Source organism: Phocoena phocoena, chromosome 3 (assembly GCF_963924675.1).
Source record: "Phocoena phocoena chromosome 3, mPhoPho1.1, whole genome shotgun sequence".
Lineage (NCBI taxonomy): Eukaryota > Metazoa > Chordata > Mammalia > Artiodactyla > Phocoenidae > Phocoena > Phocoena phocoena.
Genome location: NC_089221.1, coordinates 62,499,081 through 62,511,494, shown reverse-complemented (window position 1 = coordinate 62,511,494; position 12,414 = coordinate 62,499,081). Strand labels below are relative to the sequence as shown.

Below are 12,414 nucleotides of genomic sequence, written 5' to 3'. Positions count from 1 at the left end.
CAATTATTTTAAATTTGGATTATAAGATGACACTATGGGGAAAACAAAGATACCATAGTGCTCATACTGGGCACTTTAGACACCAATGATTACTCCAAACTATGCAGGACTTCACAATGTCCACAAAATTCTCAAAATTGTATTCATTGCCATTGAAATAAATATATACCACAGAGCACCATTTAGCTGGTACTGGAGACGCAGAATAGCCTAATAAAAAGCAACTATTCTAGAGCCAAAACAGTGTGCACAGATAACTTTTAGAGGGCATTAACTGCTTATGGAAAGCCTGACTCCTAGTGGTTATAAACTATGGCTACATAGCCCCAAAGGACTTTTTTCTTTTAAAATGTACAGTGTGGGGAATATAGTCAATAACAGAATACCATTATATGATGACAGATGGTAACTAGACTTGCTGTGATGATCATTTTGAAACATACAGAAATATCAGATCACTATGTTGTGTACCAGAAACTAACATAGTGTTGTAGGTCAATTATACTTCAAAAGCAAACAAACTCATAGAAGAAGAGATCAGATTTGTAGTTATGAGAGGCGGCGGGTGGGAGAAGGGGAATTGGATAAAGATAGTTAAAAAGGTACAAACTTCCAGTTACAAGATAAATAAGTAATAGAGATGTAATGCACAACATGATAAATATAATTAGCAGTGCTGTGTGTTATATATGAAAATTGTTAAGAGAGTAAATCCTAAGAGTTCTCATCACAAGGAAAAACATTTTTAAAATTTTTATTTTGTATCTATGAGATGATGAATGTTTGCTATACTTACTAAAAATCATTTCATGACATAAGTCAAATCATTATGCTGTACACCTTAAACTTATATAGTGCTGTATGTCAATTATATCTCAATGAAATTGGAAGAAAAAACAGCAAGTTTTGAGCAAGTATGGAAAAGAAAATAAAAAGAAAAATCAGGTGTTTTCATTGGATCTCAATTTCTATCAAATTAAAAGAAATCCCTGCCGTTACAAATATGAAAGCTGGCTCAGACTATATTTTAGCTTATATTATCTCCATTTATTGTGCTTCATAAAATCATCTCTTCTAAATTCCTTATTTCACAGACGAAGACTATGAGACTGGAACTAGGTCTTGAAAGAGCACTTGTAAGTCTTCAACTGGTAGAGAAGATAAAGCAACCCAGAGGCCAAGAAGCATACCATGAACAAAAACTGAGACAAAGCAATGTACGTGATGTATTTAAAGAAACCAAGCAGTAACTTTGAATGGAGTATAAAGTCTGGATCCGGGAGTTGTGAAAGGTCACCACCAGCCCTACTACCACTACCACCACAATCCCATTCCCCAACCTGAAGTCCACTTCAAAAATCTTCAGTGCTGGGTTTATTGGGGATTTTTTTTAGATTAAAATAGTAACTATACATAAAGTGAACGGAAGGAAGTGGGAATGGGGTATGAGCGACCTGTAAAAAAATCTCTGGGTTAGCTGAGGTTGGAAATGGAAAGGAAGAGAAAGATGGAACAGACACCAAGAAAGTGTCTAGGAAAGTGAGTATACACACTAAAAAACGTAAGGTAGATAGCTAGTGGGAAGCAGCCGCATGGCACAGGGATATTGGCTCGGTGTTTTGTGACAGCCTGGAGGGGTGGGATAGGGAGGGAGGGAGACGCAAGAGGGAAGACATATGGGAACATATGTATATGTATAACTGATTCACTTTGTTATAAAGCAGAAACTAACACACCATTGTAAAGCAATTATACCCCAATAAAGATGTTAAAAAAAAAAAAAGTAATGGAAGCACTGACAAAGTAATGACATAAGTTTTAAATGGAATCACATGAAAAAGTACTTACAACCACTCATGTATAATAGCTACTTAATAAATTTCCTTTTTAAAACACAGCTTCATTGAGATAAATGTTGTACACTATACAATTTACCCTTGTAAAGTATACAATTCAATGGTTTTTAGTATATTCATAGACCTTTTTCACCATCACCCCAAAAAAGAAATTCTATAACCATTTGTAGTCACCCTCTACCCCACCCCTGGTTATAGGCAACCACGAATCTACTTTCTGTCTCTATAGATTTACCTATTTTGGACATTTCATATAAGTGGAATCATACAATATGTGGTGTTAATAAATGTTTCTTGAATATGAATCAGAACTTCTGGAAGGAGTGCTGGTTCTGAGAAAAGAATGAGTTTATGCATTACTGTGAGATGATGATACCAATCAACTGGAGATATAAACAGTCACCTGAAGATGCAACTAAATGTTTGTGTAAAGCATTGTCTTTCAACTCCAACATTCTAGTTCATGCAGGTAAGGAAGAAACTGAAACAATGAGGGAGGTTGAAATTCCCAAAGGAAAAAATACTGTAGAGCAAGCACAAAGAGCAGAGACCTGACTGCATTTAAGAAGACCTTTAGTTATGAGCTGAACAAAGAAATGAAGGAGAAAGACTAGCCTCAGAGGCAGGAGAATCAGAACATAACCATAAAGGCTGAGGAAGAGGGGCCACCTGTAGAATAGAAGGCTTCAGCGTCCAAGGAGGAGGAAAATGGAAAAAAAGGCTGGTATAGGATCTAGTAACTTTAGAAAGCGGAGTTTCAATAGTTATGTATGTGTATTTCTAAAAAGAAGTAAAAGCTTTTAAGAGGAAAAATGAGTAGCAAAATATGGACAGAAAGAACATAGCCTAGGTTTCACAGAGTTTTGAGAAGGATTAAAGGCAAATGTACAAGCAAAATATTTCAAGAATGCAGTTTTCTTAAATATAAGGTACAGTTATTTCTGTGCAATCCTTGTACATATTCCCAAGTTGCCACAGAGTAAAAAAAACAAAGAGAAAATGTTTTAAGGACTTATTTTCCTTAATGTGAGACCCACCAAAAAGTATTATTTTAAAACATAGGTGTAATTCACAGGGTCTCTATATTAAGTTAGAACATGTGTAGAATATCAAAAATACATACCCAAGGCACAATAAAACTTTATACATAAAAAAACCTGACCTTTCTCCTACCCTATGGAATGATTTTCTTTAAGGCCGTGAAAACAGCCACGGGAATTTGACAGGAGGAGGCGCAGTCATCCCTCAGTATCTGTGGGTACTGGTTCCATGATACCCTCATCCCCACGCCCCTGGGTACCACAATCTGAGGGTGTTCAAGTCCCTTATACAAAGTGGCGTAGTACTTGCAAGTAACCTATGCACATCCTCCCCACATCTGTCCCATATGTATACTTGAAATCATCTACAGATTACTTATAAAACCTAATATAATGTAAATGTTATATAAATGGTTGTAAAAACAATGTAAAGACTATGTAAATAGTTGCCATTGTGTGGCAAATTCAAGTTTTGCTTTTTGGAACTTCCTGGAATTTTTTTTTCCCTAATATTTTCAATCCACAGTTGCTCAAATTAGAGGATGTGGAACATGTGGATATAGATTGCCAACTGTATAGCTAAGATAATTGGGCAGTTACTAAAAATAAAATTCAGTCCATAATCCAGCCTGAATCTGTTACCAGCTCACTTTATACTCTTAGATAAAATACAAATAAAATGCACATACCACACAAGAGTTTTACTTCTATTTATTAATCGGTCTACTATGTTTCATATTCAGAAAAAGAAATCAGAATATATAAAAAGATACAAGTTTAAAAAATGAGATTGACTCTTCAATTGATAAAAGAAGCCCTTGGTTAACAGAATTTAAAAATATTCTCTATCTATGGGAAACATTAAATGTGATGCAATTTTCTAAAATTTATCTATGCATAACTTTTAATTGTAAAAAGTAATCCTCAGAGAGCAAACTTGCATAAGAACAACCACCAAATGGCTTGAGGTTACACTAAATAAAGAGCAAAATGGGAAAATGAGAACTGAATATCAGGTTCACTAACAAAATTTACAGACATAAAATTTCACTTACCTTTTTAAACATAACTAGTGAGATGACTGCTGATGCTGTGAAAAGTGCTGCTATGATTATCATCATGATTCCAACAGGAATACTTTTGTTGAGACCAGTAAGGGATGAAATCCAACCACTATGAAATTAAAAGAAGAAAACTAAAATTAGGCAAGTAAGTTAATGCACAATTTTTAAAAACAGCATAATAACTAACACATTTTCAGCACTTACAATACAGGCAACATCCAAGTTCTTTACACATTATTAACTCATTTAATTCTCACAACAACACTCTACGATATACGCTATTTTTAATCCCTATTTTACAGATAAGAAACTGAGTCACCAAGATTATTCAGTAACTTGCCCAAGGTCACACAGCTAATAAAAACAGCACAGTCTGAATTCAAACCTAAACACCAAAATCCAGAGCCTTAAATGTGTACCATGACATTTTACATTTTTAAAGCCTATGATTTCATTATTATTTTTTAAAGTTCATTTTAATTATGTAAAAAAATATTTGAGAACCACATATTCAACAAAGGGCTAGTATCCAAAATATATAAAGAAACTTCAAAGCTCAACAGTAAAAATAAATTCTTAAAATTAAAAAGTTTCAATTAGAAAATGGGCAAAGGACTTCACTGGTGGTCAGTGGTTAAGAATCCACCTGCCAATGCAGGGGACACAGGTTCGATCCCTGGTCCGGGAAGAGTCCACATGCCACAGGGCAACTAAACCCTGAACCACAACGACTGAACCTACATGCCACAACTACTGAAGCCCACGCACTCTAGCGCCCACGCACCACAACTACTGAAGCCCATGCACTCTGGGGCCCACGTGTCGCAACTACTGAGCCTGCGTGCTGCAACTGCTGAAGCCCGTGCACCTAGAGCCCGTGCTCCACAACAAGAGAAGGCACCATCACAATGAGAAGCCCGCGCACTGCAACGAAGAGTAGCCCCCACTCGCTGCAATAGAGAAAAGCCCACACGCAGCAATGAAGACCAGCGCAACCAAAAAAAAAAAAGAAAATGGGCAAAGACATGAAGAGACATTTCACCAAGAGGATATATAGATGACAAATAAGCACATGAAAAGATAAAACATCATGAGTCATTAAGGAAGTAAATATTAAAACCACAGCGAGATACACACCCATCAGAACAGCTTAAAAAAAAAAGTAGTGACAACACCAGAGGCTGGTGAGGATGTGGAGGCTGAATCACCCATATGTTGTAGTTGGGACTGTAAAATGTTACAGCCATTCTGGAAAATACTGTCAGTTTTTTAAAAACACTGAACAGGGAATTCCCTAGCAGGTCCAGTGGTTAGGACTCCCTTGGCTCTCATTGCCAAGGGCCCGGGTTCAATCCCTGGTCAAGGAACTAAGATCCCACAAGTTGTGGTATGCAGCCAAAAATAAATAAATAAATAATCTAAAAATAAATAAATAAATAGAAATTTTACAACACTAAACATGCAACTTCCATATGAACCAACAATTACACTCTTCTCTTGGGTATTTATCACAGAGAAATGAAAACTTATGTTCACATAAAAACTTATGTTCACGAACGTTTTTAGCAGAATAGCCCCAAACCAGGAACAATCCAAGGTCCCTCGGACTGGTGAATGGTTAAACAAACTGTGGTCCATCCCTACCATGGATGCTGCTCAGGAATAAAAAGGGATGAGCTACTGAGACACAACAACCTGGATAAATCTCCAGAGCATTATGCTTAGTGAAAAAAGCTAAAGTGTACAAACTGTATGATTCCATTTATACAACATTCTTGAAATGACAAGCAGATTAGTGATTGCTGGGGTTAAGGAGGGAAGTGAGTGTGGCTATTAACGGGCAGCATAAAGGATCCTTTGGTCATGGGAATGTCCTGTGTCTTCACTGAATCAATGTCAAGATCCTGACTTTGGTATTATACCATAGTTTTACAATATGTTACCACTGGGGAAAACTGGATAAAGGATACTTGGGATCTCTCTGCATTATTTCTTATAACTGTCTGTGACTCTACAATTATCTCAAAATAAAGAGTCTAATTTTTTAAAGTCTGCTGAAGTACCTGAGGTCTATCTTACAACAGGTCACCTTGTATGCAGCCTCACCAGCAGATTCCTGTGCTATTTCGTCACCTCACAGGCTGCTGTGCTCAATTTTAACACTTTTTTCTAAGTCTGTTCTAAAAAGCAAAAGAAGGGCTTCCCTGGTGGTGCAGTGGTTCAGAATCCACCTGCCAATGCAGGGGACACGGGTTAGAGCCCTGGTCTGGGAAGATCCCACATGCCGCGGAACAACTAAGCCTGTGCGCCACAAATACTGAGCCTGCGCTCTAGAGCCTGCAAGCCACAACTACTGAGCCCACGGGCTACAACTACTGAAGCCCACGCGCCTAGAGCCCGTGCTCCAGAACAAGAGAAGCCACCGCAATGAGAAGCCCATGCACCGGAATGAAGAGCAGACCCCGCTCACCGCAACTAGAGAAAGCCTGTGCACAGCAATGAAGACCCAATGCAGCCAAAAATAAATAAATTTATTTAAAAAAAAAAAAAAAGCAAAAGAAATTATTTAGGTTTCACTAGAATACAAAAATGCTGTTAACATAAGCAGTGTATTTTTTAAATTAAACATTTAAAACATTTCCTTTCTCTCAAATGCTGAAGAGTAAACACGTTTTAAAATCATAATGAATGCTACTCTTTCCTAGAACTGATTTAAAATACCCAAATAAATTCTCTGCATGTATATATGCCCGTTAGATCTGCAAAGCTATCAACAGTTGTCTGACTTTCAGTGGCTACTCTAATTCAGTAGTAGCATACTAAATGTAAGTCTTCAAATACACTCTAGTTACATGATCGTTTCAGTTTATGTACGTAGCGCAGCAAAGTTGCCTCACACGTGCTTTTAGCTTATAAAAATTCAACTGTACTCAATGGTTGTAAGAGAAAGAAGAGAGGGAGGGATGATTTTATACATAGGTACTCTTCTATGCACCACTTCACTCAAGGAAATGTTTGCTCCAGAGTGTCTGAAGAGAGATATAAATCTATGACCTTCTAACCTGTGTCCAAATAGTCTCAGTTTCTGAGGGTCCCCCACTGAGTGAGCATTTTGCCAGGCTAAGAACGATTCTATTTGTTTAAAGATATATCCATATATGTGCATGCAGTGACTCCACTTTTCAAAGATGTGTGTGTATGTGTGCACACATGCATTTGTGTGTGTATGAAAATATATGTTTGCATACCTAAAATAGCGCTTTACACATAACAGGTAGCCTTTTCTTAAATTCCTTCAAAGGTTATTCCTTAAGAAACTTTTAAATTGCATTTTTTATTATTTGTATACTTTTGCTAATCTGGTTTTTCTATGTCAAATATTTTTAGGAATCCAAAAATTATATTAAGATACTAGATGAACAGATTATAACTAGAGTAATTAAAGTAAATGACTTACCAGTTACCCCAATTATGAAATCCTGCAGCCTGGAGTACATGTACAGCAAACTGACAAATATAGACGAAAAAGAATACAAAGAATCTGAATGAACTGTCACTCCTGTTTTTAAAAAGAAAGAGAGTAGGGAGAAAAAGAAAGGGGAAAATGTCATTGTTCTCAATGCCTTTACATTCACTTGTAGACTGACATTCAAACATTAAAAAATATTTTTAAAAACCAGTGGCAACTACCTGAGACTTGAAATTAAAATAATAACATAATAATGTATGTGAACCATTTATCCAAATACTAGACCATCTTGTTATTATTCTTCCAGCCTCACTTTGTCCTTTCAATTTCCAACTGCACCACAAAACATCTTGGCAAAAGAAAAATTATTTTGTTTTCATTTTTTATCAAATAGCTTCACTGAATTATAATTAACATACAATAAACTGCAAGTATTTAAAATATACAATTCGGTAAGGTTTGACATAAGTATATAACTATGAACCTTCTCTAATCAAAATAGTGAACATATTCCAAATTTTTCCTTGTGTTCCTGGTTAATCCCTCCCTCCCCACCCACTGTTTTCAGTCACTATAGTTTCGTATTTCAGAGTTTTATTTAAATGGGATCATACAGTCTACACTTTCTTCTTGTCTGCCTTCTTTCATTCAGCACATTTTCAGATTCACTCATGTTGCTGCATGTAACAAAAGTCCATTCTTTTTCATTGCTGAGTAGTATTCCATTGTATAGTACCACCACAGTTTGTTTATTCATTCACCTGTTGATGATCAGTTAGATTGTTTCTAGTTTTTTACTTCCATAAATAAAGCTGCCATGGACATTCATGCATATGTCTACATATGAACATGTATTTCTTTTTCTCCTGGGTAACTACCTAGAAGTGGAATGGCTAGAACACACAGATATAAGTTTAACATTTTTTTTAAATGAATTAATTTTATTTTTGGCTGTGTTGGGTCTTCGTTGTTGCGTGCAGGCTTTCTCTAGTTGCGGCGAGTAGGGGCTACTCTTCATTGCAGTGCATGGGCTTCTCATTGCAGTGGCTTCTCTCGTTGTGGAGTGTGGACTCTAGGCGCATGGGCTTCAGTAGTTGTGGCATGCGGGCTTCAGTAGTTGTGGCACGCAGGCTCTAGAGCGCAGGCTCAGTAGTTGTGGTGCGTGGGGCTTAGTTGCTCCGCAGCATGTGGGATCTTCCCAGACCAGGGCTCAAACCCGTGTCCCCTTCATTGGCAGGCAGATTCTTAACCACTGCACCACCAGGGAAATCCCAAGAGTGTCTTTTAAAGAACAAAAATTGGAGTTCGTAAAAAGACAACACTTATCAATTTGTTCCTTTATGGATCTTGATTTTATTGCTGTATCTAAGAAATCTGTGCCAAAGACAAGGACACAGTTTTTTTTCTTGTCTTTCTCCAGAAGTTTTATATTTTTTTGGTTTTACATTTAAGTCTATGTCCCTTTTTTAGTTAATTTTTAAAATATAGTATGAGGTATGGATTAAAGTTCTTTTTTGCATACAGATATGCAATTATTCCAGCATAATTTCTTAGAAAGACTGTCCTTTCTATACTGCATTACCTTTGTACCTTTCTAAAAAAAAATCAGTAATCTATATATGGGTGCATTTATTTCTGGACGCTCTATCCTGTCTCATTGTTCTATATGTCAACGTTTATGTCAATACGATTACCTGGGTTTTCTAGTAAGTCTTCAAATTTGTAGTGTTAATCTTCCAACTTTGTTGCCCTTTTTTGAAGTTGTTTTGGCTATTCTAGACTGTTACATTTCTATACACATTTTAGAATCACCTTGTTCATTTCTATAAAACAACATGCAGGGATTTTTATTGGGATTGCATCGCATCTATAGGTCCATTTTGAGAGAATTCACATCATCATAATGTTGGGTCTTCCAATCCATTAACAAGGCATATCTCTCCATTTATATTTTCTGCATAGATGATTATGTACTCTGTGGATAAAGACAGTTTTACTTTTTCCTTTCTAATTTGATGCCTCTTACTTGGTTTTCCAGCCTGTTTATACTGGCTAGAGCTTCCATTTCAATTTGAATATAAGTGGTGAGAATGAACATCCTTATCTTGTCCTTGATCTTAAGCAGAAACCCCTTTCAGTCTTTCACCATTAAGTATGATGTTAGCTGTTACAGTTTTTCATAGATACCCTTCATCAAGTTGAGAAAGTTACCTTTTATTCCCAGTTTATTGAGTGTTTTTATCATGAAAGTGATTGTTGTTAGATTTTGTCAGACGCTTTTTCTGCATCAATTAAGATGATCATATGGTTTTTCTATTTTAGTTTGTAATATGGTGAATTACAATAACTAATTTTCTAATATTAAACCAACCTTGAATTCCAAGAATAAGCTGCACCCACTTGATCATGACACACTATCTTTTTTTTGTTTGTTTGTTTGTTTGTTTTTTTTTTTTTTGCTGTATGCGGGCCTCTCACTGCTGTGGCCTCTCCCGTTGCGGAGCACAGGCTCCGGACGCGCAGGCTCAGCGGCCATGGCTCACGGGCCCAGCCGCTCCGCGGCATGTGGGATCTTCCCGGACCGGGGCACGAACCCGTGTCCCTTGCATCGGCAGGCGGACTCTCAACCACTGCGCCACCAGGGAAGCCCCATGACACAGTATCTTTAAACATACTGTTGAACTTGATTTGTTTGGCAAGATTTTCAAATGTCCTAAGTTTACTCCATTCCTGCTCATCCTAGTGACTATTCCAACCCCAAAACACATTTTTGGAAGTCTTCATTAGAGAAGATTTGTCCCTTCCACTTCATTTATCTATCATCTGTTTATGTGAGCATGGCTCATACATATTTTCTTTTTTCTTGTTAATTATTATCTTGCTTTATTATCTATGTACCAAGAAACCAGAATATCAGAGTGGTTAAAATTATATATGTAATATATTCTCTGAAAAAGGGCTTCATAAATAGACTAATTCTAAAGGCTTCATAACAGCTCTTTCAGTTACCGAAGAGGGATCTTTCTACTTAGTTCCAAGCTCACAGATATAGTCTAGAAGCTGAAACTGCCTAACAACCACCTCTAAGAAATCTATTACAAGGTACAGAATATGTTTTAAAACTTAAGCTGTCCTACTAAAAAGGAACTACCTCTAAAACAAATACAAATGGAGGAATGTAAAAATTGGTTCGCCTTCCTCTTTTATAGGTATAGTTAGTACCTATAAAAGCACAGCTAGTATACTAAGTTGATGAAATGGAAACCTTGGAGTCCTTAAAACTCATTTTTTCTACTTTTACTATTGAAGGAGGCTAAATATCTTTCTCGATAGACTCTGTTTGCCTCATTTTATCAACCAACTTTCCTGTTTCTGGACAAGAAGACAGTAAAATTCATTTTGTGTACATTTACCATGCTAATATAAATGATTATTTTAAAAATATTTCAACTTTCTCTGAAATTTAAACTCCATGTGCCAGCACTTACTCAACTATCTGGACTCTTACAAGAGTGCACAAATCTTCCTCTATCTAATCTATCCAAATTATTACAAATGTAAAATCAAATTCAAATTTTTAAAAGGTTACTTTGTTTTTAACTATACAAGCAGTCACTGAAAATATAGTTCTTCACATCAAAACAATATAAAAAAGTGAATCTGACTCCCCTGTGAAAACGATTTTACAATACCAGGTTGCAATTCCCTGCCGAAAGGCTAAAATTTATTAAAGACATACGCAAAAAACTGAGGTAGTCATAGTGCTAGAAAGCACATTAAGTATAAATAATTTCCCGTATACTAAATAGTAGAAAACTCTGTAAAGTGTAAACTTAAACAATACAATCATCACATGAATTTCAAGTTCATTTGAGTTGCTTTAAGAGCCAGGTAAGGCTGCGAAGCTCTTACAGGGCCAGATAACCACTCCCCACCCCTCAAGTGGAGGGCTGTACCAGAGCCAGAATCAGAAAAGGTCCAGAAGAAAAAATATCATTGCGGGTGTAGACAATGTCTATTGGCATCCCAAAGCAAAGGCGATGGGTCTTGTATATAGAAAGAGGTTACGAAGCCGACTGTTTAAACAACCCAGCTTGTACAGAGCCATTTTAACCCAAAGAAGAAAGAGTAGAACTACAGTTAGAAAAACACTATCAATTGATTTAAGCTAAGTAGTTTTAACTTGTAATCCACCTCAGTTTACAGTGAAGTACTTGTGGTATTTTGAATATTTATTCATAACAGGTCCAACTATGTAACCAATTTCTTCATCAGAATAGATAACTAAATAATAAAAGCTTCCTATTGCTTGCCATCCTGGCTCTTCCAGATCAAAGCCTATTGGAAAACTTAATCTCAAATAAGCCAGTTGTTTTTGGTTTAATTGTCTTCAAATAGCATACTGACAAGTTATAGTACACCTTTCATAAAAATGTCCTTCCCTAAATTATTATTTAAAATCTCAGAAAAACTGTATTAAGAACACATAAATCTTTTATTTCACAGTACATATCAATAACAGAGATTAATCACAACTACAGTTTGAGGAATCAGGGAAGACAAAGTATTTCATTATTTTAAAAGGGAGAACAGAAATTTTACATTTAACTACAATAAATGGGTACAACTTAACTAAAGTACTAAACGTTTTACCTTTGGTAACTCAGCATAGTAGTTAACAGCATGTAGCTTTAGAGAAAGATTTGAGTTTGAATCCAGACTCTTCCAGTTAAAGTTGTGTAACTTCAAAGAAAATTCAGGCCTAAATCTGAGATTTTCTATTTGCAAAATAAGAACAACAGTGGAATCTACCTTTATATGGATGAAATAATACATGTAAAGTGCTTAGTGGGGGATGTACAGGCACATAGGAAACAATCAATAAATGTTACTTGTTGGTACCTCTCTTACACCAGTACAGTACTGCACTGCAAACAATTTTGCTCACAGAAGTAATCTTCTGCTTACAGAAGTGACATTTAGCT

At 36.2% G+C, this 12,414-nt stretch overlaps 1 protein-coding gene across 3 annotated transcripts in view; it reads right to left on the bottom strand.

Annotated features, from left to right (window-relative positions):
* Positions 1 to 12,414, bottom strand: part of SCAMP1 (secretory carrier membrane protein 1) — a 130,368-nt gene that overhangs the window by 42,687 nt on the left and 75,267 nt on the right. For all 3 annotated transcript variants that reach the window (XM_065875597.1, XM_065875596.1, XM_065875598.1), the window contains 2 exons: positions 7,418 to 7,519; positions 3,952 to 4,069 (listed from right to left, as the gene is read on the bottom strand). In XM_065875597.1, the coding sequence (XP_065731669.1) occupies positions 3,952 to 4,069; positions 7,418 to 7,519 (220 nt within the window). The remainder of the gene's footprint in view (positions 1 to 3,951; positions 4,070 to 7,417; positions 7,520 to 12,414) is intronic.